The following is a 27,395-nucleotide window of genomic DNA, read 5'->3' as shown; positions in this document are numbered from 1 at the left end:
GGTTTGGGGATCCCGCTTCCGGCACCGGCAGCCCCTCTCCCGGCGGAGGCAAAGCGCTGAGGTCTCGCGCTGGGACCGTGGGAAAGTTCTTTCGGGAGGAAGGGAGGAGTGGTGGCCTGTCCTCATTCTTGCTCGCCTGCAGCCTCGGTTGCCACCCGCGGGCTCCCCCCAACCCCGCGGCCTGCCCAGCGGCCGGCCCACGGCCAGCCTCTACCGCGGGCACCCTCCGGACCACTCCTAGCAGGTCCTGGCGGCTCCCCGCAGGGGGGAGGGGCGGGGCAGGCGGCGCTGAGTGCGCAGGCGCGGCGAACCGGTGGGCGGGGCTCGCGCGCGCACGCGCGGGCGGGAAGGGACGGCGTCGCGCGGCCAGGCGTGGGCGTGGGCGTGGGCGCGAGCGGAGGTCGAATCCCTGGCGGGCGCCCAGCGATTGGGCGTCGCTCTTGCTCGCCGAGCGGAATGGAGGGGACGGCCGTGGCCGTCTGCGAGGTGATGCCGGGAAGGGAGTGAAAGCGGAGGAGGACACTCTGAGGAGACGGGCCTCGTGAGGAGGCCGCGAAGTTTGGGCAGAGGGGTCTGGCTTTGCCTGAGGGGGAGAAGGAAGGTTCGGGAATGATAGGATTCGGTGAAAGTCAGCGTGTCCCTCGCGGGGTTGTGAGGAGCAGAAGAGAAGTGGGGCGTGGGAGCATCTGGGCAGTAAAGCCCGCGGGGTGCTCAGTGAGGAGAATTTAGTCAGTGGGTGGCATGGCCGTCCTCTGAGCGCTGGTGTCGCCCCCACCTGACAGCTGAGGAAACCGAGGCTCAGGCAGCTCAAGTGTTTGCCAAACCTCAGCGGACGCCCAGGTTCGAGCCCGGATGCCAGACCAGGAGGACCCGCCCGTGCCGGGAGGGCGAGCAGAAAGCAGGGGTGGGCGACCTGCGGGGAAGTCGGGGCCATCCGGTGCAAAGTGGGAGCGAGGGAAAGCCGTATCCGGCCCGCGGGTCAGCCGAGGTGTGGAGGGGATTCCTGGGTCAGGTCCCAGAGCAGCTGCCTGATGAGAGGCTGAGGTTCGGAGGCCTCACTCACCCAGCTCGGACCACACCACGCGTCAGAGATGCTCTGGGGGGTGGGACTGAACCCCTGGCCCCGACTTGCCACCTTTGTTCGTTCATGACAGCGTTTTTACAGCCTTACATTATTGAATTCTTAACTACTGGCCTCGTATTAGACAGATTAACTGCTAGTACGTAACTGCTAGACAGGTGAAATAGGACCAGAGGCCACAAGGGGTTGACCTGAAGGCACCTCGAGTTCTCCCAGTCTTCCTGCCTTCTTTGTTATCAGAGAGAGTTGGAGGTTTAGATTTTACAGATGACAGAACCTAGCATAGAACCCAGAGCTTCTGACTCACAGGCTGGTGTTCTCTTCCCAACTGCTCTCTCATTGTGGATAAAGAAACTGCGGGAAAATCTGAACAGAGGGAGCACAGTAAGGCAGAGGATGTGTGAAGGAAAGTGTTAGGCTGTAGAAATGCCTGGAAACCTTTCTTACAAACTGGTACAAATTGGGATCTTAGTTCCCAAGTTCTCATGCTGGGATCTCCCTGCCTTTAAAAAGAAAGTGGGGGGGGGGGCGGGGTAATAATTTTTGCTATGGTACCTCAGTGTGGAAGTGAAAGTCTACTTTCATAAATAGTAATGGAAATTAAATACAATATGTTTTATTTTAAAATTGTCTCATCAAGATTGAATGTTTTACCAAGATATCGTGGAGACCTGTTAAACTTAAAATATTGTGTGCAGATGAATTTGTTAGAAATAATAGCTAATATTTATTAAGCATTTACTATATACCAGGCACTGTGTTAAACATTTTGCACATATTGTTTTGTTTACATTCAGCAGCTGCTGTATGTGGTAGATTTGTCCTCATTTTTATAAATGAGGAAGCTGAGGTACAGGGAAGTTAAGTAATTTGCGCAAGGTCACATGCTAGTGTTTGGCTCATCAGAGATTCAAACCCAGGCATCTGCTTCTGGAGCCAGTGCTCTTACCTAGTATTCTGACCCTCAGAAGTGTTGATTTAATGAAAGGTAAAGGTGATTCACAAGCAGATGCCATTCTTATTCATAATCTTCATGTTGGCTTTTATTTAGGGAGAAGAAAAAAATAAAACAGGAAAAACAAACTCCCACTTAATTTTTTCAAATTATTATTTCCAGATGAACTTATCCTTTGACTAAAGCAATTTTTTGTCTCCATTTCCTGTCTTGGACATTGTGTTGAATTTCGCTGTCTCCTTTTTTATGTCACTCACCTAGCTGTTTCTTCTGTTTAGACACAATGCTTTGTTCTTAACAATTGTAAATCTGGCATTTTGCAAGCAAGAATATTAGTTTTTGGAAATGAGAATTATTAATTTAACTGTGTCATACAAGTTTATTATTACCATGATTTTTAAAAGAAGGTTGTGTTTTATTTGAATTGTGCCCTTTTCAGATACTGAAATATTTAATTATTCACTGGAGGTGTGAAACAGCAAGAATATCAAAGGGAGCATTGCTAGAAGGAGAGCTAGTGATTTCCATAGAAGCATTAAATTCTAAGCACCAGGCAAATACTCTTCATTGTGTAACAACTAGTAAGTGGAGGAAGAAAAAATATTGATTTCTATCTTTGTTTTGTCATGATTTATGTTATAGTTTATTTAAACATTTCAATTAGTCATAATCTTTTATTATGTTATTACTCCAGAGTTGTTCCATAATTAAACTTAAGTGATTATGAAGTAAGTATCTGGTGATAGATTTACAAATATGTCATACAGGAAAGGTGAGTAGGATGACTTATCAAAGGATTATTTATTTTACTGGTTTAAGTTTAGATTGCTCAGAAACAATCTAACTCTTGCTCTTGGTTTTAACCTCCTTTTTCATAGCTAAATTATATTACATTGAATTTTGTATCCTCTTTCATTCATGTCCAGCCTTTGGTAGTTGGAAAAGAGCCAAAAAAAAAAAAGAAATTAAATGATGAATGGTGCATACTTTGATAATTCTAACTTGCAGTTAATTTGAAAATATATATCTCTTCCATCTGGCTCTTACTCTTTCATCATTTTTGCCTGTACTCTTGGAAAGCTGATGCACTGAGTGGCCCTGACACAATTTTCTTGAACTTGTGAAGTGATAACTTTTTTGTCTGACTGTTTTTTGGGTGTGTGTGTGTGTGTGTGTAGGTTTATGGAAGAATACTTTGGAATGAAGTTGTCCCATCAGCCTTAGAGGAGTCACCCTGAGTCCCAGTTGAGACTGGATAGTACTTTAGGCTCTACAAGACATTTTCTCACCTGAACTGGAACGACCTGCCTTCTCTTTGTTTACCTAGCAGTAAACATCCTCAAGAGGGGTATGATAGTTTGGTTTGCTGTTACTCCACATGAACTCCACTCTGATTGGACAGAGTTCCCACCATTCGTGAGAGAGGTGGTTAGTTACATGGCTAGGGTGATATTGGTCTGCATATGGTTCTCTTAGCTTGTGCATTGATTCTGATCCAGTAAACTGTGCTCAAGGTGGCAGGGTTGATTTCACTCAAAGGGACTTGAGCCACAATAGCTTTTGGCAAGAAACTGAATTCTGTAGACATTTTGAGCCTAATGGACCTCTTCAGCCCATCTAGTATAAGGGGCCTTTCTCTTCTGCTTATTGTCTCTTTATTATTTTAATTATTTTTTTGACAGGAGGAAAGGCGATACGTGCTTGTCATTAAACATTATAACATTACAGAAACATATATTATGGAAAATGAGACTCTTCAGTAATCTCACCTCTTGAGATAATTATTAACATTCAATATATATTCTTCTAGATTTTTCTATGCATATGTTCAGAGTCTTTCACCAGGTGGATAAAAAGCCAGATTGCCAGCATTCTGGGATTGAGGGATTGGGGTGGGGGGAGTGGGGGGGGGTTGTATCTTAGCATTCAGTGTTTATGTTCACTCAATCCGTTTGTTTTTAGTACAACTTTAGTTCCCAGCCCAGAGACCCATGCTTCTATCTTTTCAAAGAATAACCTCCCCCCAACCCCTCACCAAGGTTAGGGAGGGCCAGTCCTTAGACGGCTGAGTGGAGAAGGGAATCTAAAGATCTGACTACTTCTTAAATTCATTTTTTCAGCTGACTCCTTATTTTGGCTCCCACTCCTACTTCCAGAGGTTCCTAATACTGCCATTTTTGAGTCTTTGGGGATTTTGTTGTATAATTGGTGTCGTTTCTTCACTTTTCCCTTTTTTGGCTTATAATTCAATTTTTCAGGTCTTGAGTCTGAAATCCTTTCCCACTAGTCCTTCTGCTTTTCTGTTTCTATAATATTATTATAATAATCTTTTTCTCTTATTTTCTATCTTTGTGGGTTTATTCCTTTAAAAAATACTCCTTTTCCATTTTATTGAGATTTCAGGAGGGAGTAAAAGTAGATGTGTATGTTCAATCTGTCATCTTTACCTGAAAGTGTGGATTGGTGTCATTGGGCTAGGGCTGGGAACTGAACCTGGGGCTGCTGTAACAAAGTATCACAAACCGGGTGGCTTAAAACAAAGTAAATTTATTCTCTCACAGTTATGAAGGCCAGAAACCCACAATCAGGATCTCAGCAGGGTTGGTTCCTTCTGGAGGCTCTGAGGGAGAAATCTATTCCTTATCTCTCTCCTAGCTTCTGGTAGTTGCCAGCAAGCCCTTGGTGTTTCTTGACTTGTAGATATATTGCTCCAATCTCTGTCTCTGTCTACATGTAATGTCCTCCCTTGTGTTTGTGTCTTCACATGGCCTTCTTATAAGGACGCCAATTGGATTTAGGGCCACTCTAACCCAGTATGACTTCATCTTGATGACATTTATGAAGACCCTATTTCCACGTAAGGTCATATTCACAAGTAATGGGCCTTAGTTCTTCAAAATCTCTTTTAGAGGCACAAAATGCAACTCACAACAAACCAGAAAATTTTGTTGCTGGAATGATCCATCTGTGAGAAGCTGAGAGATGAGTATATATTAGGTTGGCCAAAAGGTTTGTTTGGTTTTTTTCTGTAAGATGGCTCTAGTAGTGTTTAGTTGTCTTTAACTTCATTCAAAACAATTTTGTTAGATTGTATTGTGACAGCTGTCATATCAGCGTGCATTTAAAAAAAACATCAAAATTGGTGAATTTTTGTGTAGCCATTTTAATATCAAAGATGGAAGAAAAAGCAACATTTTCAGCATATTATGCTTTATTATGTCAAGAAAGGTAAAAACACAACTGAAACGCAAAAAAATTTGTGCAGTGTATGGAGAAGGTGCTGTGACTGATTGAATGTGTCAAAAGTGGTTTGTGAAGTTTCGTGCTGGAGATTTCTCACCGGACGATGCTCCACGGTTGGGCAGACCTGTTGAAGTTGATAGGGATCAAATCAAGACATTAATTGAGAACAATCAACATTATACTACACAGGAGATAGCCGACATACTCAAAATATCCAAATCAAGTGTTGAAAGTCATTTGCAGGACTTCCGTGGTGGTGCAGTGGTTAAGAATCCACCTGCCAATGCAGGGGACATGGATTCGATCCCTGGTCCGGGAAGATCCCACATGCCACTGAGCAACTAAGCTCGTGCGCCACACACAACTACTGAATCTGCATTCTAGAGCCCGCGAGCCACAACTACTGAGCCCACGCACTCTAGGGCCCATGTGCCGCAACTACTGAAGCCCGCGTGCAAAGAGCCCATGCTCTGCAACACGAGAAGCCACTGCAGTAAGCCCGCACGCAGCAACGAAGACCCAACGCAGCCAAAAATAAATAAAAAAAAAAATCATTTGCACCAGTTTGGTTATGTTAATTGCATTGATGTTTGGGTTCCACGTAAGTTAAGCGAAAAAAACCTTCTTGACTGTATTTCCGCATGTGATTCTCTACTTAAACGTAACGAATGTTATATTCCATTTTTAAAACAAATTGTGACAGGAGATGAAAAGTGGGTACTGTACAATAATGTGGAATGGAAGAGATCGTGGGGCAAGCGAAATGAACCACCATCAACCACACCAAAGGCTGGTCTTCATACAAAGAAGGTGATGTTGTGTATATGGTGGGATTGGAAGGGAGTCCTCTATTATGAGCTCCTTCCAGAAAACCAAACAATTAATTCCAACAAATACTGCTCCCAGTTAGACCAACTGAAAGCAGCACTCTGAAAAGCGTCCGGAATTAGTCAACAGAAAATGCATAATCTTCCATCAGGATAACGCAAGACCACATGTTTCTTTGATGACCAGATGAAAACTGTACAGCTTGGCTGGGAAGTTCTGATTCATCCGTTGTATTCACCAGGCATTGCACGTTTGGATTTCCATTTATTTTGGTCTTTACAGAAGTCTCTTAATGGAAGAATTTCAATTCCCTTGAAGACTGTGAAAGGCACCTGGCCCAGTTCTTTGCTCAAAAAGATAAAAAGTTTTGGGAAGATGGAATTATGAAGTTGCTTGAAAAGTGGCAGAAGGTAGTGGAACAAAACGGTGAATACGTTGTTCAATAAAGTTCTTGGTAAAATGAAAAGTGTCTTTTATTTTTACTTAAAAACTGAAGGAAATTTTTTGCCAACCCAATAGTTTTTCCTATCAGTAATTGTTGAAGGCTTTAACAAATATTATTTACTGCAGTGTTTCCCAAAATGTGTGCTACAGGATGTTTATATAAATTATGAGAAAGGAGTTATGCAGTCATCTAAACTTGAGGAATGCTGGTTAAAATCAAATGAGTTTTGTTACTTTAGATCTTCTCAGAACCTTTAATATGCAAGCACGGACTGTGAATCTTTAAAAATGGGCTGTAGTATATAGCATTTCCCAAACATATTTGACCTCGTAGCTTTTTTAAAAATCATCTTCTGTTCTATAAAGAGAATTTGGGAGAATGCTGTTGCTTTAAAAATATGTGTTCTGTCATCTTTGCATTTGAAGGGTAGCACTTTATTTAATACAGAAAGATTAGAAGCGTAGCTGAAAATTTGGGGCTGGGTTGGGTGTGGAAAAGGCAGAATGATTGCTCTCCCTGCACATGTTCACCCAAAGTGACCCATTTTCAACAATTGTTGATATGATACTTGTTACAACTAAGAAAGGTTGTTGGAACAGTGTGATATACGCAGTTGAGAAACATCATGGACACACTGTGAGACATACAGTTTGTGGTTTGTTTCTTGTTGATATTCTAGCTCCTCACTAATCACTGGTGTCGGCCTGCTACCACCTTCCATCCCTGTCCCAATCACAATCACCCACTCCTTTAGGTCAGAATCAGTGTATACCTGTGAGGAACACTAAGTTTAAAAAAAAAAAAAAAGATTGTTTTTGTTAAATATTCTATGCTACCTGGGCTCAAGCCTTTTGAAATATGTGTCATTTATCCAGAATCATTCAAAATCTGGAGATCTAGAGCAATGCTATCTGATAGAACTTTTTGTGATGATGGAAATGTTCTTTATGCTGTTCAATACCGTAGCCATTAGCCACACTTGGCTATTGAACACTTGAAATGTGGCTAGTGTGACTGAGGAATGGAGTTTCTCATTTGATATATTTAGTTAGATTTAAATAGCCTCATGTAGCTAGTAGCTACTGTATTGGACAGCACACATTTAGAGAATGGTATTGCCTCTCACCCTAGATCAGTGTTTCTCAACCTTTTTTTCCTGCCTGAAGAATACATATTTCTTGAGGGATAGACACATTTCCATTGGTTCTTGTGGCAGTGGTTCTTAGATTCTTAACTACGGGGTCGCATCACTCTGGGGGAAGGCATGTTCTATTTGGGAAAAAAGCCTCCAGGTGATTCTGATCTTTTCCCCCCTCTTAGGTGCCTGCTTCCTCCCTTACCCTCTTTCCCTGAAGAATTACTGCTCTAAGTGCCCAAATGTTCAGATTTAGAACTCTAGGTACAGATAATTCTTACCTGATAGTCTAGTAAAGAGTAAATTTACTAAAGAGTAAATTGGTTAAAAGAAAGGCCAAAAATTTTAATTGAATCTCATACTGGAATCTGAGTTATTGGCACAATATACTCTGATTACTAGCAACAGTCTGTGGTCTTCCTATGATCCTTTTCTATCGGGAATAGTAATATCCAAAGAGGCAGCCCTGGTGTTTAATATAGGTAAAAAGAGTTGCTATTTGGTTCTCATCTCTAAGAAGTTATTCTGCCCCTGAACAGTTGTAGCCTCATAATAATTCTTTGGTGCCTCCATTTTTACTGAATTCATTAGTAGTGACCATCTTTTAATGTTCTGTATTTATAAACAATGATTTCAGGCTCCCATATGATTCTTTAGATGAAATCCATTGAATTGCTTTATTTATGATACTTCTTTGTATTCTGTTTCTTACAGTTGCTTCTGCAGGAAGCATTTTTGGCGGTTTGGTCCTCAAGAAGTTCCTAAAAGGTAAAGAATTACCCATCTTCCACAAGATTAAATCTCTTCCTGTCAATAAATTTAGTATTTTCTGAAACAAACTTAACATATACTGAAAGATAGAGTTGTCAGATTTAGCAAATAAAAATACTGGACACTCACTTAACTTTGAATTTCAGGTAAACAGTGAATACTTTTTTAGTATATTTGCATCCATGCAGCAGTTTATCCTGTAATTTATCTGAAAATCCTGCTGAAAGATGATCTATAAAATTGTACAGATACAGGAAAATTGTATAGACCTAAGACAAGATACCTAGGTCACTGTAGCTTCTCTGAATACTCTCTATACAACCTCAGGCAGAATTTTCCCAGATGTAAAATACAAGTTTTAGTAAAGTATTTGTTCCCATCTACCTCAAAGAAATAATATATGGAGAATGCTTTTACTATAAAAGATTTTGGCTGGTATTAATACTGTTTTCCACATGCCAAAGTTTATGGTTTAGGAGTTCTCAGTGACCTTAGTTTTAGAGGTTCTTTCCTTTGATTTGAGAGTAACCTAAAACCAAAGGACATACGTACATTATTTTAAGGAGACCAAAATGATTTGAGAACCATTGTGCTTTCATTTTTATGTTTTATGGTTGTGTGGCTTGTAAATATTATCTAATGGGTCTGTCTTTTCCTAATGAGTGGTTAATTAACAAATTTTACAAAACAATTTTTTAAAAGAAATTTCCCCAACTAAACCTGGAATATAAGTAGATTGTGGTGGGTTTTTTTAAACTTTTTATTTTATATTGGAGTACAGTTAATTAACTGTGGTGGGTTTTTTTTGACTTATGTTTGTCACTGCTTTACGAAAATATGCTATATATTAGATATAGAAACAATCAAAAAGCTACATTAGAAGGGTATAATGTTATAAAGTAAATGTTTGTGAAATGTATTACCATTGGACATTTTTAAATAGCAGGGTTTCTTAATGCTGTTTAAAATACAATCAATTTATAATTTTAATTTATACCCAAATTTCCAGCAACTCAATTACTGCATAAACCAAAGTACCTTCCTTTATCTTGGTCTTATCAAAGAAAAGAAGAAACTATTTTTTTGCAGCTCACAATATGAAAGACTAAAGACATAAACATATAGGAAACAATTCTACCTTTTGAAACTTCTTATTTGAAGTAACGTTTAGTTTAAACATGGGGATTTAAAAGTGCTTGCTTGTTAATTTAAGGGTCATCAGGTGTATTCCCTTTCGCCTATGAAATTGTCTTGGCCCTCTGAATCTACCTTCCAGCTGTCTGTACACTGGATTCTTAATAAACCTCAGCTTTTTGCTCTATGGTCCTAATTTGTTTAGATTCTGCTTGGTGTGCACACATTTAAAAGCAGTAATTGTGGAGGAAAAGTAATAAAACAAAAAATAGAGATTTTTGTTCTTAGCTCCATAACAGATGTTCTGTGGGAGCTTGGGTAGAATGTTCTCCCTGTAGTAATAATCAAAATGATGATTTATTGAGCATTTACTGTGTGCTGAGCTTTGTGCTTGACACAGAGGGGTTACAGTGGTGAACATGATAGATTTGGTTTCTCCCCTTAGTGCCATATTTAAGATATCTTAATCATCTAATTATACTGCCTCCCAAAGCCTATGCCTGGAAGAAAGACAGAATCAGCTTACTGTCCTGGAGAGTTTGCTGCAATTCTAAGACTTTTAGAAAATCTGAATTCAACTTTAAGAATCATGAGTTGACTGCCTCAAAATCATCTAGTCTATTTGTCAATCTTTAGTTCTCTTTCTTTTTGGATTATGCCATTGAGATGATGCAAAGAGTGGAAAGGCATTCTTAATGCCACTGCTCCAGTTAAATGTGTGAAAGTGCTTTGAAAGAAATGAAAATTCATAAAAATAAAAGGGAATATGTTATTAACTCTAGGGAAGAGATAGGAATATTTCCTGCACCTTAAACCTAAACTGCACAATGAGTGCTTAGATCATACATAGTGCTGCTTCTTTGACTAATATTTGTGAAAGTGCTTTGAAAACAGTGAAAAGCCATGTAAGTACAAGGAAATGGTTTTATTATCATTGTTAATACTAGGGAGAAGGTATTGAGTATAGTTTATGAAATAACCACCTATTTATTATGCTAATACAAACTTTAGACAGTTTGTGTCACGTTGACTTAGTTTTAATTTGTTATTTTAAAAGCTCAAAGCAATTTTGTGCATATTTATTTAGTCTATTTTCATATCCTTGTGATGAAGTGGAGGTGGCTAACTTTTTGTACAAAGAGGAACTAGTGCACATCAAATACACAATAAAAACTGAGTCATTTGCTCATAGTCAATCACATTTAGTAGCCAACTTTAGCCTGTCTTCTCTCTAGCTATTAGGGCTCATGATATTAACTTCCACTCAATAATGCTATTTATTCTTACTAATTAGTAACAAAAATGACTCAGTGAAGCTCACAAAGGAAACTGTCCAAGACTAAGATTTGAATTCCTTAGCTCCCTGACTTATGTACCATTAATTATGCCTTTATTACTATTGTTATTTATTTAGCATTCCTATAACATTATTAGCAAACTGCTTTAAATTGGTCCATTCACAAATCTTTACACTATTTAATTAACTTCATCAGGAAGTCTCTGGTGGCTGATTCATTAACCATCAGATTTCCCAGTGCTAAAGAATTACATATCTGTACAAAATTAATACGCCTCTGAATTCAGTTTGTTAGCTGTGTCATCCTCTTCATTGCTCAGTTGATTTCTCTCAGTGCCTAAAAAGAGGTCTGCCCTCTCTTTAGGGGAACTGTACTGTTGTAGAGCCATCCAGCTTCAGTTTTCTTTACTCTTCAATCTATTCTATCAGAGTTGTATCAAGGTACTTTTTCTCTGGATCTGGACCACTTCAGATCAGTTCCTATACAAACAGGCTCATATTTTTGGTGTTTTATTTATGCTGGATTAATAAATGATGACCAAGATAATCTCCCTGTTTTTCTACCTCTCTAACGGTTTATGTTCTTTTTAAGTTTTCTTTTGTCTGTGGTCCCTAACTGTTTGAACTTTTGTCCAGTAAACCTTCATTGAACCTCTACCTTGCCACAAGAAAGTTATAGTGAGAGGTACCTCTGAAAATAAAATACAGTGTGATAAGTACCATAGTGCTTCTTTGGTAACACAGAGGATATTCCCTAAAGTTCAGTCACCAATATGCCTTTCTTCCCTTTATTATTCTGCATCATTATTCTACGTTTACTTCAGATATCTTCTACTTTTAAGGCTTTAACTATCATTTCTATGTTGATGAGACATTTTTTTGTCTCTATCTCTAATGTGTTTCCAGCTTTGATTGTCAATTGGGCTATTCCATTTGAGGGTTCCTCTGGAATATCATGTGCAACATGTCTAAAATAGGGTTCATTTTCTTAAACTAACTTGCTGTGTAATCTCCATTCCTTTCAGTGATACTAACATTTTCATAATTCTCCAGGCTTAAAATTTTTGGCTTTCTTTGAGGGGAAGGGGAGGCTTCTCCTTTTCTTTTCTACATTATCTAATGTAATTGAATTTTTGGTTAATTATGCTTTTATAGTGTAGAATTATTATTTATTAAATTATATATTAATTTAAACACAGCTTTATGTTCCTCCCATAACGACTCCCAATTGCTTATTAGAATAAAACACCTCAGACAGGATTTGAGGTCCTCTGTCAATTAGAATAATCTTCTGCACTTTGAAGGATGATGCTCATTAAGATAGATAAATTCTTCTGTGTTTAAAAATTCTCATTCCTTTATATTAACATATGTACTACTATTCTGCATCATATAGTTATCCATTTATGTAGAAATCCATTTACATATTCATTTGTTATCCATTTATGTAGAACTAATTCTATCATAAATATCTATTTGGTGAAACGGGATAGTTTTAGCTTGTCCTTCTTGCCCAGATCTAGAAGCTACTTCCTAACATGTCTGTACTTTAGTGAAGAAAAGAAGGAAAAGAAAGGGTAGAAGAGAGTGATGAGATGGAGGAATATGAAAAAAGCCATATATATATATAGGTATATACTCAATACCTTATTTCACTGTTTTTTTTGTCTCTCCTAGTCATATTATTTTTACTTGTTTTTTAATCTTATTTTAAATATCTCCTCATTCCCATGTTTATTGACATAATTTAACTCTTTACTAAAATACAGTTTGGCCAATCATTTAAAAAAACGTTCATGTATTTTTCCCAAGTAAGAAAATTTACCTTTGTTTTCTTCAAAAGACTAGATAGGAATACCAACCCTTGAAAGTGGGGAAGACAGTTTTGCTGTTGATGTATGGTTACATAGTTATGATAGTTCAGCCTCCAAAATGGCATCAGGGAGATTTAAAAAGAAAAATATTTAGTTTTGTCCCTTTTGTTAATTTGTTGGGAATGGAAGTCAGTAGTTGTGCTTTTCATACATTGGAGAGATTGATGTGTCCAGGCTTGCTCAGCATTGAGTGAAAAACTCACAATGGTGAACTCTTGGATGTCTGACTTAATATATATTTTTAAAGTCTGAGATTCTCATAATCAAAAATTTAAAATCTATTCTTTTATATCTTACAAGATCAACAACTCCAAATCTCACTACTTATCTAACGCTTTTTCTCCTGGGAGCTTGTTTTGTAGACATGACCTCATTCTCGAGAGATAGGTCAGACATAAGTGATCACCATTTCTGTTTCAGGGATGAGGAAACTGAGACTTACCTCAGTCTCCGATATTAAGTTTAGAAGTAAGGGAAGAGTTTGGGGACTTAGGTCATTGGTTATCCTGTGAGTCCACACTTAACCCTCACGCTTTTGATACATTCTAAATAGTCTCTTGCTGCTAAATTTGCATAACACATGGCAAGATTTTATTAAGAGAAGATTGACTGAAGATCAAGAGAAGTTAAAATAAATGAATTTGTCTTCTTTTGTTTCTTTAATATTTAAATATGCCCTTTATTGGTTTGAGGAAGTTCTCTTTTAGTCCTGGCTTGCTGAGAGTTTTTATTAGGAATGGATGTTGGATTTTATCGAATGTTTTTATGCATTTATTGAGAAGATCATATGATTTTTCTTTTTTAGGCTGTTAATATGGTGAATTACATTGATTTTCAAATGTTAAACCAACTTTGCATTTCTGGGATAAATCCCAGTTGGCCATGATGCATTATGTATCCTTTTTATGTATTGTTGGATTTGATTTGCTGACATTTTATTTATTTATTTAAAAAACTTTTAAAAATAAATTTATTTATTTTGTTTATTTTTATTTTTGGCTGTGTTGGGTCTTTGTTGCTGCGCACAGGCTTTCTCTAGTTGCAGCGAGTGGGGGCAACTCTTCATTGCGGTGTGTGGGCTTCTCATTGTGGTGGCCTCTCTTGTTGTGGAGCACGGGCTCTAGGCGTGTGGGCTTCAGCAGTTGTGGCTCGCAAGCTCAGTAGTTGTGGCTCACGGGCTCTAGAGCGCAGGTTCAGTAGTTGTGGCGCACGGGCTTAGTTGCTCCACAGCATGTGGAAACTTCCCGGACCAGGGCTCGAACCCATGTCCCTTGCATTGGCAGGCAGATTCTTAACCACTGCGCCACCAGGGAAGCCCGATTTGCTGACATTTAAAAAATAATTTTTCCATCTGTGTTCATAGGAAGTATTTGTAGTTTTCTTTTCTTGTAATGACTTTGTCTTATTTTGGTATCAGAGTAATGCTGACTTTATAAAATGAGTTAGGATGTATTCTCTGTTCTTCAATTGTCTAGAAGAATTTCTGTGGAAGGTATTATTTCTTCCTTAAATATTTGGTACAGTTCATCAAAGGAAGCCATCCGGGCCTGATTTTTCCTTTGTGGGAAGTATTTTAACACAAATTCAATTTCTTTGATAATTATAGGGCTATTCAGATTATTTTGTTTTTTCGAGTAAGTGTGGGTAGTTTGTACCTTTCAAGGAATTTGTCCGTTTCATCTAAGTTGTTAAATTTATTGGCATAAAATTGTTCATAATATACCCTTATTATCCTTCTAACACTTGTAGAATCTCTAGCAATATCACCTCTCTCACTCCTGATGTTGGTGATTTATATTCGTTCTCTCTTACTTTCTCACTTTCTCTTTGTTTAATCAGTCTCGCTAGAACCATATTCTTTCTGTTGTATTCTATTTCATTGATTTTCACTCTGATTTTTATTCTTTCCTTTCTTCTGCTTGTTTTGGATCTCTTTTGCTTTTCTGTTTCTAGTTTCTTAAAGTGGAAGCTGTAATCATTGATTTGAGACCATTCTTTTTTACACTGAAGTCATGATATTCTTTTAAATAGTTCTTTTAGTAGTTCTAAAGTTTTTAAATGATATTTAATTATTATTATAATTATAATTAATCTAGAGTTTATGTTTATTTATGATACAAGTTAGGAATCTAATTTAAATCTTTTCCTTTCCCCAATAATTTGTGTTATTATTCTTTCATAAACTAGGGCTCTATATATGCTTGGATCTGTTTCTGGATGCTCTAGTCTTTATGTCTGTCCCTAGGCCGGTATTATAGAGTCTTATTTCCTAAAGCTTTAGAATTAATCTTGTTGTATGATAGGGCAAATCCCCCCTCCTTATTTTTTTACAGAATTGCCTTTGGTTTTTTTAAAAATTAATTAATTAATTTATTTTTGTCTGTGTTGGGTCTTCGTTTCTGTGCGAGGGCTTTCTCTAGTTGCGGCGAGCGTGGGCCACTCTTCATTGCGGTGCGCGGGCCTCTCACTATCGCGGCCTCTCTTGCTGCGGAGCACAGGCTCCAGACGCGCAGGCTCAGTAGTTGTGGCTCACGGGCCCAGTCGCTTCGCGGCATGTGGGATCTTCCCAGACCAGGGCTCGAACCCGTGTCCCCTGCATTGGCAGGCAGATTCTCAACCACTGCGCCACCAGGGAAGCCCTGCCTTTGGTTTTTAAAACCATTATCTTGCTTATGAATTTTTTAAAAAATTTATTTATTTTTGGCTGCTTTGGGTCTTCGTTGCTGCGCGCAGGCTTTCTCTAGTTGAGGCGGGCGGGGGCTACTCTTTGTGGTGCTCGGGCTTCTTATTGCGGTGGCTTCTCTTGTTGCAGAGCACGGACTCTAGGCGCGTGGGCTTCAGTATTTGTGGCACGTGGGCTCAGTAGTTGTGGCTCCCGGGCTCTAGAGCGCAGGCTCGGTAGTTGTGGCGCACGGGCTTAGTTGCTCCGCGGCATGTGGGATCTTCCCGGACCAGGGCTTGAGCCCGTGTCCCCTGCATTGGCAGGCGGATTCCCAACCACTGCGCCACCAAGGAAGTCCCGCCTATGAATTTTATAGTTAGTTAAGTTCCATGAAAAATCTTATTGTGTCCAAAAATGGGCAGAAGACCTAAATAGACATTTCTCCAAAGAAGATATACAGATGGCCTACAGACACATGAAAGAATGCTCAACATCATTAATCATTAGAGAAATGCAAATCAAAACTACAATGAGATATCATCTCACACCGGTCAGAATGGCCATCATCAAAAAATCTACAAACAATAAATGCTGGAGAGGATGTGGAGGAAAGGGAACACTCTTGCACTGTTGGTGGGAATGTAAATTGATACAGCCACTATGGAGAACAGTATGGAGGTTCCTTAAAAAACTACAAATAGAACTACCATACGACCCAGCAATCCCACTACTGGGCATATACCCTGAGAAAACCATAGGTCAAAAAGTGTCATGTACCACAATGTTCATTGCAGCTCTATTTACAATAGCCAGGACCTGGAAGCAACCTAAATGTCCATCGACAGATGAATGGATAAAGAAGATGTGGCACATATATACAATGGAATATTACTCAGCCATAAAAAGAAATGAAATGGAGGTATTTGTAATGAGGTGGATGGAGTTAGAGTCTGTCATACAGAGTGAAGTAAGTCAGAAAGAGAAAAACAAATACAGTATGCTAACACATATATACGGAATCTAAGGAAAAAAAAAAAAAAAAAAAAAGGCCATGAAGAACCTAGTGGCAAGACGGGAATAAAGACACAGACCTACTAGAGAATGGACTTGAGGATATGGGGAGGGGGTGGGGTGAGATGTGACAGGGTAAGAGATTGTCATGGACATATATACACTACCAAATGTAAAATAGATAGCTAGTGGGAAGCAGCCGCATAGCACAGGGAGATCAGCTCCGTGCTTTGTGACCACCTAGAGGGGTGGGATGGGGAGGGTGGGAGGGAGGGAGATGCAAGAGGGAAGAGAAATGGGAACATATTGTATATGTATAACTGATTCACTTTGTTATAAAGCAGAAGCTAACACACTATTGTAAGGCAATTATACTTCAATAAAGATGTTTAAAAAAAAAAAAAAATCTTATTGTGATCTTGATTGTTTTATTCTGAATTTGTATGTTAATTTGGTAGCAATTAGCATTTTTATAGTATTAAGTGTTTCTGTGAGTTGATATACTTTATCATTTATTTAGATCTTCTTTTTCTTAAAAAAAATATGTTATTTAATTTTAATTGTCACAACTGGGAGGTAGGCCCTATAATCTCCAGTATATAGATTCTAGAGAATAAGGGACTTTCCCAAGAGCACCTGGCTAGTAAAGCCGAAGCCTGCCTGACTCCAGAGGCCATTTTGCTAGATTTTATTATTTGTTTGAAATATTTTCTTCTCTCCCTATGGGCTGGGCCATGTAACTTGCTTGGGCCAGTGAAATGTGAATGGAAGTAATGTGCACCACCTTCCAGGAGAAGCTTTAAGAGCCAGTGTGTTTTTCAGTCATAGCTCCTTTTCTTCTGCTATGAGGCTAGGATGCCTATGATGGAAGGTGCTCCTTTAGCCTGGATCCTGCTTTGGAGTGACTCCTTTTTGTGCTTGCCTGGCATGCTGCAACCTCTTAATTGGTTTCTAGAGTTCTCAAAAAGGCAATTTGATATTGTTGTTAAGTCTGGTATCTCCAAGGGAGAGTGAGGGCCTGATACTTGCTCTTCTGCCATCTTGCTGACGTCATTCCTATTTAAATCTTCTTTTATGTTAACACTTCGTAATTCTTTTCGTAAGTCCTAGGCATCTTTTGTTGTATTTATTCCTAATGTCTTATAGTTTTTATTGCTATTGTGGGTGGTATTCATTTTTTCAATATTACTGACTCGAACTGTTATAAATTTTGATAATTTATCTGTAGGTTCTGTTGGATTTTCTATAAGGACAATCAAAACATTTCTAAATTCTTACCGTTTTTTTCTTTTCATTTTCACTTCTTTTATGGCTTATTTCTTTTCCTTGTCATATTGCATTAGATAGAACAATATTAGTATTGGGTAGAAGAGCACAGGTGATATTAGGCATCTGTGTCTTGCCTTCCTTCAATGATATTACTTAAAATTCTACCATAAAGTATGATTTTACTATATAGTTTTCTGATATTTGCTCCTTGTCAGGTTAAGGAATTTCTCTTCTCTTCTTAATTTGCCAGTAGTGTTTGTTATAAATGAGTATTGTACTTTCAAAAGTGCTTTTTCTACATCTTTTGGGATTATGATATGGTTTTTTAAGTCTTTAATCTATTAATATGATGAGTTATGGTGATAGACTTTCTGATAAAAAACACCCTTGCTGGTTGTATCACAATTTCATTATATAATTGTTACATATCCTGGATTTAACTTTTGCATCTATATTCCTAGTGAGGTTGGTTTATATCGTCCTTGTCTTATTTTGGTATCAAGATTATACTAGCTTTGTAAAATGAGTTGAGTAGGTTTATCCATTTCTGTTCTCGAACTTTTTGTATCTGTCCTCTGAAAATTTGGTAAAATTACCCTGTAAAAAAATCATTTGAACCTGGTATTTTGGGGGTGTGGGAGGTGAAGAAGGAATTATTTTTGATAACCAACTTGCTTTCTTTAATAATGTTTGGCTTGTTAAGTTTTCTGTTTCCCCTAGAGCCAATTTTGGAAATACGGTTGATCCTTGAACAACATGGGGGGTTGGGCCGCCGACCCCCCACACAGTCGAAAATCTGCTACTGTTATCTCTGCCTCAAAAACAAATGAATTGATAAATGACTCACCCAAAGGCAGGAAGTTGAAACAGTTTGGATAGAATCAGGACTCAAACCCTAGTTCTTTTGATTTCACATATTGTGATCTCTAATCAGACACAAACTTTGCCCCACACTTAATTAAAGATCTGTAAAATGAAAATGCAGGTACTATAGTTATTGAAAAAAAAAATCAGCATATAAGTGGACCCATGCAGTTCAAATGCGTGTTGTTCAAGGGTCAACTGTATATATATATTAAAAAAAAATGCATGTGCGCACACACACACACATACATTATCCCTTATTCCTTTTAATTCATTCATCCAGTACATATTTATTGAGCACCTGCTATGTGTTCGACATTTCATCTTAGTTTTCAGATTAATTGATGTGAAGTTATTTATAGTATTCTTTAAAAAAATTTTTTTTATTATTCTTTTTTGGCTGCTGGTTGGGTCTTTGTTGCTGCACGTGGGCTTTCTCTAGTTGCGGCGAGCGGGGGCTACTCTTTGATGTGGCGTGGGGACTTCTCATTATGGTGGCTTCTCTTGTTGCAGAGCACGGGCTCTAGGTGCGCAAGCTTCAGTAGTTGCAGCATGCTGGCTCAGTAGTTGTGGCACGTGGGCCCTAGAGCGTGTGGGCTTCAGTAGTAGCGGCACGTGGGCTCAGTTGTCGTGGCTTGCAGGCTCTAGAGTGCAGGCTCAGTAGTTGTGGCACATGGGCTTAGTTGCTCTGCGGCATGTGGGATCTTCCTGGACCAGGGATCGAACCCGCGTCCCTTGCGTTGGCAGGCAGATTCTTAACCACTGCACCACCAGGAAAGTCCTATAGTATTCCTTTATGATTTAAAAATATTTGTACTCTTATCTCTTTGGGGTTTCTTATGTTATTTTTGTGCCTTCTCTTTTTCTTGATGGTGGTAATGATAACACTAATAGCAAACATTTCATTTTAAACACAAAAAGGTTAAGTAACTTGTTCAAAGTCACAAATCTATTAAGTGATTGAGTGGGTTATATGAACCCAGACAGACTGGCTCCAGAGGCTGTGTCTTAACCACTATTCCATAGTATTTTGGTCTACTATACAGTATTCTGTTTTGCTAGAGGTTTGACTATGTATTAACTTTTCAGATAATCAGCTCTTTATTTATGCTCAATGAATGGATAGATACTAATTTCTCTCTTTCTTTGACAACTTCTCACTTCACTCTCATACCACAAGTTGAAGAAATCTGTAGCCTGTATCATTTTTGGCGGTTGAGTTGTTGAGGTTGTGTGAAGAGGTAAGTGTAGGCTTGGAAGAATGATCATGTTTTTTCTTCCTCCATTTTCAATCTACATCTTTTTGTTTGGGGTAGTATGAGGCTCAGGTGCATGTTCCTTTGTTAGGTACCTGAGTGACCACACCTTTGTTGACTGACTTGCTTGGCTGGGCGAGCCAACTGGATATGCAGCAATGGCCACTAGTTTCTCTGCTTTTTGAGGGAGTGAATGAAGATTTGACAGTGTTTCTGAAAGGTTGCTGATTCTCCATTATAATGTCCTGCTTTCTATTTCCTTCTCTAAAGCATGTCTGGGGTTGTTTTATAATGTGGAAATAATTAGCCAATTTAACTAATGACATCAAGCCACAGAGCCAGCCAAAGAACTTTTCATCTTTTGGCTTAATTAGCCTCATTCTTTAAAATGTTTGGTATTACTATTGTTACTTTATTCACTGGTTAAAGGCAAGAAAACCAAATAATTACTGGTTTGCTGAGTCTGTTGGGAAACAACAACAGACAGCTGGATCTCAACTTTTGCCATCATCAGAGAAATTATTTTTAAATGGTACTTTTTGTTATAGAAGCAATATAGCCCATTTTAGAAAATTAGGGGAAAATAGGGAAAAGGAAAAAACTTCTCACAAACTTTTCCCCCATGTATTTTTAATATAGTTGTAATCACAATACATACACAATTTTGTCCTACTACTTTTTTTTCACTTAATGTGTCAGCATTTTTCATGTTATGACAATCTTCTAGTCATTATTTTTAATGGATAAGTTGTCCATAAGAAGATGTATCGTAAGTTAAGTAACCATTTTATATTTTTAGGCTTTTAGGCTTGTTCTTTCTTTTTTCCCATTACTATGAATAGCAATATATTGTAGAGGTTAAGAACTCATACTGTGTATCCTTGAGCAATTTATTTGATCTTTTGAAAAATACCTACCTCATAAAGCTGTTTTGAGGCTTAAACCAGGTAATACACATAATGCATGTGGCATAGTGGTTATTCTGAGTGCATAGTTCTCAATAAGTGCTAATTAATCTTAATGTCTCTGGGATGAGTATCTTAATGCATATAGCTTTTTACTTAATTGAAAAATTTAGGACTAATTTCCTGAAGTAGATTTAAGTTGATTAAAGTCTATATTTTTATGGCTCTTGAAATTGCTTTTTAGAAAGTTGTATCATGTAATAGTAGCATTTGTATATGAGGATATTAACTTCCTGTACTTTGCTAGCATTAGGAATTTCAATTACTTAAACTATTTTAGCCAATTTACTAGTTAATTAACAGGTATATAATTTTAATTCATATATTTTTGAAACTTTTTATAAGTGTTTACCATCTGTACTTTCTTTTTCCTGAACTTTTTCCATGTTTTTAGGGAAAAACTTCTAAGATGAAGTTTAAAATAAATTCAGCCATTAGCTCTGTGCTATGGTCTGAATGTTTGTGTTCCCCCAAAATTCATATGTTGAAATCCTAATGGCCAATGTGATGGTATTAGGAGATGGGACCTTTGGGAGGTGCTTAAGTCATGAGGGTGGAGCCCTCACAAATGGGATTAATGCCCTTATAAAAAAAGAACTGACAGAGTTCTCCAGGTTCTTCTGCCATTTGAAAATACAATGAGAAATTTGTAATCCAAAAAAGAGCCCAGAACCCGACCATGCTGGCAGTATGATCTTGGACTTCCAGACTCCAGAACTGTGAGAAATAAATTTCTGTTCTTTATAAGCAATTCAATCTGTCTTATTTTGTTATAGCAGCCCAAAGGGACTAAGATACTGTGTAAATTGTATTTTTAGGCTTGACACTATGATGTACAAATCATTGAGATTCAGTTTCTCTGTTATAATGCCATTTTGTTTCAAGATGCACAGTTGGCTATGGAATGATAGGTCTAATGTAATGATTTCCTAAATCTCATTTTCTTCTAATACTCTACTGATACAAGAATATCACTATGGATGTTCTTTTTTTTTTTTTTTAATAAATTTATTTATTTAGTTTTGGCTGCGTTGGGTCTTCATAGCTGTGCACGGGCTTTCTGTAGTTGCGGCGAGCAGGGGCTACTCTTTGTTGCGATGCACGGGCTTCTCATTGCGGTGGCGTCTCTTGTTGCGGAGCACGGGCTCTAGGCACGTGGGCTCAGTAGTTGTGGCTCAAGGGCTCTAGAGCACAGGCTCAGTAGTTGTGGCACACGGGCTTAGTTGCTCCACAGCATGTGGGATCTTCCTGGACCAGGCTCGAACCCATGTCCCCTGCATTGGCAGGTGGATTCTTAACCATTGTGCCACCAGGGAAGTCCCCAGTGTGGTATATTTTTTTATTTTTCACTTTGAGTAAGAATTTTCTTATCTCACAGGGTCTTTAAGAATATCATTTAAAAATCATAGTAGAGGGCTTCCCTGGTGGCGCAGTGGTTGAGAGTCTGCCTGCCAATGCAGGGGACACGGGTTCGAGCCCTGGTCTGGGAAGATCCCATATGCCGCGGAGCGACTAAGCCCATGAGCCACAATTGCTGAGCCTGCGCGTCTGGAGCCCGTGCTCTGCAACAAGAGAGGCCGTGATAGTGAGAGGCCCGTGCACCACGATGAAGAGTGGCCCCCGCTTGCTGCAACTAGAGAAAGCCCTCACATAGAAACGAAGACCCAACACAGCCATAAATAATTAAAAAAAAAAAAAAAAAAATCATAGTAGAGGTTCTAGCCAATGTAACAAGGCAAGAAAAATAAGTACAAGGCATAGAAGTTGGAAAGGCGGAAGTAAAACAGTCTTTATTTTTAAATGATATAATTTTTTTAATGTACAAAATCCTAGAGAATCTACAAAATAAATATTAGAAGAAATATGTGAATTTAGCAAGGTCACAGGATACATGGTAAATATACAAAAAGATTTTTGTTTTTGGCTGCGCCATGTGGCTTGTAGCATCTTAGTTCCCTGACTAGGGATTGAACCCAGGCCCTGGCAGTGAAAATGCCAAGTCCTAACCACTGGACCACCAGGGAATTCCCCCAAAAGATTTTTTTTTTATACTAGCAGCTAACAATTGGAAAATAAAATTTAAAAATAGTTACATTTATAATAGCATCAAAAAATATGAAACACATAGAGATAGATTTAATGTAAAAAGTAAAAGATCTTTGCTGAAAACTATAAAACTTTGCCAAGAGAAATTAAACAATAAATGGAGAGATATATCATGTTTATAGATTGGAAAGTTCAATATTACTAAGATGTCCATTCTCCCCAAATTGATCTATGGAGTCAACACAATCATAATATCAGCAGACTTTCTGTAGAAATTCACAAACTGGTTAAAAATTTTACATGACCTGATAAGCAGTTATAACAATAACAAGCTTGCAGGATACAAGGATAATATACAAAAGTCAATTGGTTTCCTATATGCAAGCAATGAACAAGTGGAATTTTAAATTAAAAACATATTACCATTTACATTAGCACCATAAAAAACAAAATACTTAGATATAAAGCAAAAAAAAAAAAAAAAACCGCGAAAACCCAAAACCTATGTATAAGAGCTATATGAGGAAAACTATAAAGCTCTGATGAAATATATCAGAGAAGAACTAAATAAATGGAGAGATGTTCCATGTCATGGATAGGAAGATTAAATATTGTCAAGGTGTCAGTTCTTCCCAACTTGATCTACAGATCCAGTGCAATCCAAATAAAAATTCCAGCAAGTTATTTTGTGAATATCAACAAAATGATTCTGAAGTTTACATGGAGAGACAAAAGACTCAGAGTAGCCAATTCAACATTAAAGGAGAACAAAGTCAGAGGACTGATACTACGTGACTTCAAGACTTATAAAGCTACAGTAATCAGGACAGTGCGGTGTTGGTGAAAAAATAGACAAATAGATCGATGGAACAGAATAGAGATCCCAGAAACAGGGCCCAGAACAGAAAGAATAGAGAGCCCACATAAATATAGTGAACTGATCTTTGACAAAGGAGGACAGGCATTACAATGGAGCAAAGATAGATTTTTCAACAAATGGTACTGGAACAACTGGACATCCACATGCAAATAAATAAATAAATAAAAGAATCTAGACACAGATGTTACGCCTTCATAAAAATTAATGAAAATGGATCGTGAACCTAAATGTAAAACACAACACCATAAAACTCCTAGAAATTAATATAGGAGAAAACATAGATGACCTTGGGTATAAAGATGACTTTTTAGATACAACATCAAAGGCATGATCCATGAAAGAAATAATTGATAAACTGGGCCTCATTAAAATTAAAAAGTTTTGTTCTGTGGAAGACAATCTCAAGGGAATGAAAAGGCAAGTCACAGACTGGAAGGTAATATTTGCAAAAGACATACCTGATAAAGGACTGTTATCTAAAGTATACAAAGATCTCTTAAAATTCAACAATAAGAAAATCCAGTTTTTTTTGTTTTTGTTTTTGTGTTTTTTAAATTATTATTTATTTATTTATTTTATCTTTTTGGCTGTGTTGGGTCTTCGTTTCTGTGCAAGGGCTTTCTCTAGTTGCGGCAAGCGGGGGCCACTCTTCATTGCGGCGCGCGGGCCTCTCACTATCGTGGCCTCTCTTGTTGCGGAGCACAGGCTCCAGACGCGCAGGCTCAGTAGTTGTGGCTCATGGGCCTAGTTGCTCCGCGGCATGTGGGATCCTCCCAGACCAGGGCTCGAACCCGTGTCCCCTGCATTAGCAGGCAGACTCTCAACCACTGTGCCACCAGGGAAGCCCAACAATCCAGTTTTTAAAAAATGAGCAGAAGACTTGAACAGGCACTTCACCAAAGAAGATATACAGATGGCAAGTAAGCATATGAAAAAATGCTCCACATTATTATGTCATTAGAGACATGCAAATGAAAACGAGATACCACTACACACCTATTAGAATGGCCAAAACCCATTGACAACACTGGCAACAAATGCTGACAAAGATGTGGAGCAATAGGAACTCTCTTTCATTGCTACAGCCACTTTGGCAGGCAGTTTGGCAGTTTCTTATGGACGTAAACATATTCTTAACATATGATCCAGTAATCGTGCTCCTTGGTATTTACCCAAATAAATTGAAAACTTAAGTCCACAAATGGGAGTATGGATATATGAGAATTCTCTGTACTTTTCCTCAATTTTTCACTCAAGACTGCTCTAAAAAATAAGGGTTGTTAATTTTTTAAAAATAGGAAAATATATGGAAATGAAAAGGAGCCAGAAACAGGCTCATACTTATATGGTTATTTGATTTTTTTAAAAAAATAAAGGCACCAAAGCAATCCATCAAGGAAAAGAAAGTCTTTTCAACAAATGTTGCTGGAATGACCGTATGTCTATAAGGAAAAAAAATGAACCTTGACATCTACTGCAGATCACACACAAAAATTAGAAATGGAAGATAGACCTAAAAATAAAAGCTAAGAAGATTCTTGAAGAAAACAAAGGAGAATATCCTTTAACCTAAAAGTAGGCAAAATCTTAGGGCATAGAAATAAGTAACCATAAAAGAAAAAAATTGATAAACTTCATCAAAATAAAAAACTTTTGCTCATCAAAAGATATTAAGAAAGTGAATATGTTAACCATACTTGTGAGAAAATATTTGCAAAACGTGTGGCAACAGGCTTTTATCCATAATATCCATAATATAAAAACAGCTTCTAAAACTTAATAATAAAAAAAAGACATCCTGATTAAAAAAAAAACAAAAACAGGCCAAACACTGCACACCTACTAGGATAGCAGTGATGACGAAGACAGTGATGATGATGATGATGATTATGGGAGAAGAATGGGAAGTTGGGTGAAATAGGTGAAGGGGATTAAGAGATACAAACTTCCAGTTATAAGATAAATAAGTCACGGGAATGTAATGCACAGCATAGGAAATATAGTCAGTCATATTGTAATAACCTTGTATGGTGACAGAATGTTACTAGACTTATTGTGGTGATCAATTTGTAATGTATATGAATTCAAATCACTATGTTGTATGCCTGAAACTAATATAATATTGTATGTCAACTATACTTCAATAAAAAAAGAAGAATAATGAAAATAACAAATGTTGACAAGTATGTGGTGAAACTGGAACCTTTGAACATTGTTGATGGGAATGTAAAATAATTCAGCCACCATGGAAGAAAGTTTGGGAGCCCCTCAAAAAGCTAAATATAGAATTGCCATACAATTCCACTCCTATGGATATGCCTAAAGGAGTTGAAAGCGGGGATTTAAAATAGATACTTGTATGCCAGTGTTCATTGCAGTATCATTCACAATAACCCAACGGTGGAAGCAACCCAGTGTCCATCAATTTATGAATGAATAAACAAATTGTGATATATATATATATGAATATTATTCAGCTATGAAAAGGAATGAAGTTCTGATATGTGTTACAACATGGATTAACCTTGAAAACATTATGCTAAGTGAAATATGCCAGACACAAAGGACAAATAATGTATGATTCTACTAATATGAAATATCTAGAATAGGCAAATTTATAGAAACAGAAAGTAGATTAGAGGTTACCAGAGATGGGAGGGGGGGAGAATGGGGATTTACAGCTTAATCGTCACAGAGTTTCTGTTTGGGATGATGAAAAGGTTTTAGAAATAGATAGTGGTGATGGTTGTACAACATTGTGAGTGTAATTAGTGACACTGAATTGTATACTTTAAGATAGTTAAAATGGCAAATTTTGTTATATGTATATTTTACCACAACTTAAAAACTAATAATGTAATATACCCCCAAACCACTGAATTGTACACTTTAAATGGATGAATTGTATGATATGTGAATTGTATCTCAATAAAGCTATTTTTTTCTTTCTTTTTAAAAAATATTTATTTATTTATGTGTTTGGCTCGCCGGGTCTTAGTTGCGGCATGTGGGATCTTTGTTGCCACGTGCAGGATCTTTTTAGTTGCGGCATGCAGGCTCTAGTTCCCGGCCGGGGATCGAACACGGGCCCCCTGCAATGGGAGTGTGGAGTCCCAACTGCTGGACCACCAGGGAAGTTCCAAATCTATTTTTTTTCTTAGTGGGCCAAAGATTTGAATAGATACTTCACAAAAGAGAGTATCTGAATGGCCATTAAGCACATGAAGAAGTGCTTACCATCATCAGTCACCAGAGATTGTAAATTAAATTCACAATCCACCAGAATAGCTAAAATTAAAAAACGCCAGATATTAGCAAGGGTGTAGAACAATCAGATCTCTGATATAATGCTGGTGGGAGTGTAAAATGGTACAACCACTTTGGAAAACTGTTTGACAGTTTCTTATGAAGTGAAACATAAACCTATGCTATGACCCATCAATTTCATTTCTAGGTATTTACCCAAGAGAAATGAAACTGTTTGTCCAAAACAAGATTTACACCAGCTGTTCATAGCAGCTTTATTAAAAATAGCCAAAAACTGGAAAAATCCAAATGTCCAACAAGAGAATGGATAAATAAGTTGGGTGTATACATGTAATGGAATGCTAGTCAGGAATAAAAAGGAATGAATTACAGGCATACCTTGGATACTTTGCAAGTTCAATTTCAGACCATT

At 37.9% G+C, this 27,395-nt stretch overlaps 1 protein-coding gene across 2 annotated transcripts in view; it reads left to right on the top strand.

Moving 5' to 3' along the window:
* The first annotated feature begins 324 nt into the window (after positions 1–324).
* The window catches only part of TOP6BL (TOP6B like initiator of meiotic double strand breaks), a 95,357-nt gene continuing 68,286 nt past the window's right edge, over positions 325–27,395 (top strand). For both annotated transcript variants that reach the window (XM_082340887.1, XM_082340888.1), the window contains exons 1-3: positions 325–486; positions 2,476–2,617; positions 8,402–8,455. In XM_082340887.1, coding sequence (XP_082197013.1) covers positions 457–486; positions 2,476–2,617; positions 8,402–8,455 — 226 coding nt within the window. In that variant the 5' untranslated portion in view covers positions 325–456. The remainder of the gene's footprint in view (positions 487–2,475; positions 2,618–8,401; positions 8,456–27,395) is intronic.

Source organism: Balaenoptera borealis (assembly GCF_965194805.1).
Source record: "Balaenoptera borealis genome assembly, chromosome: 11".
Taxonomy (NCBI): domain Eukaryota; kingdom Metazoa; phylum Chordata; class Mammalia; order Artiodactyla; family Balaenopteridae; genus Balaenoptera; species Balaenoptera borealis.
Note: the sequence above shows the minus strand (reverse complement) of the source record. Positions and strands in the feature narration are given on the sequence as shown.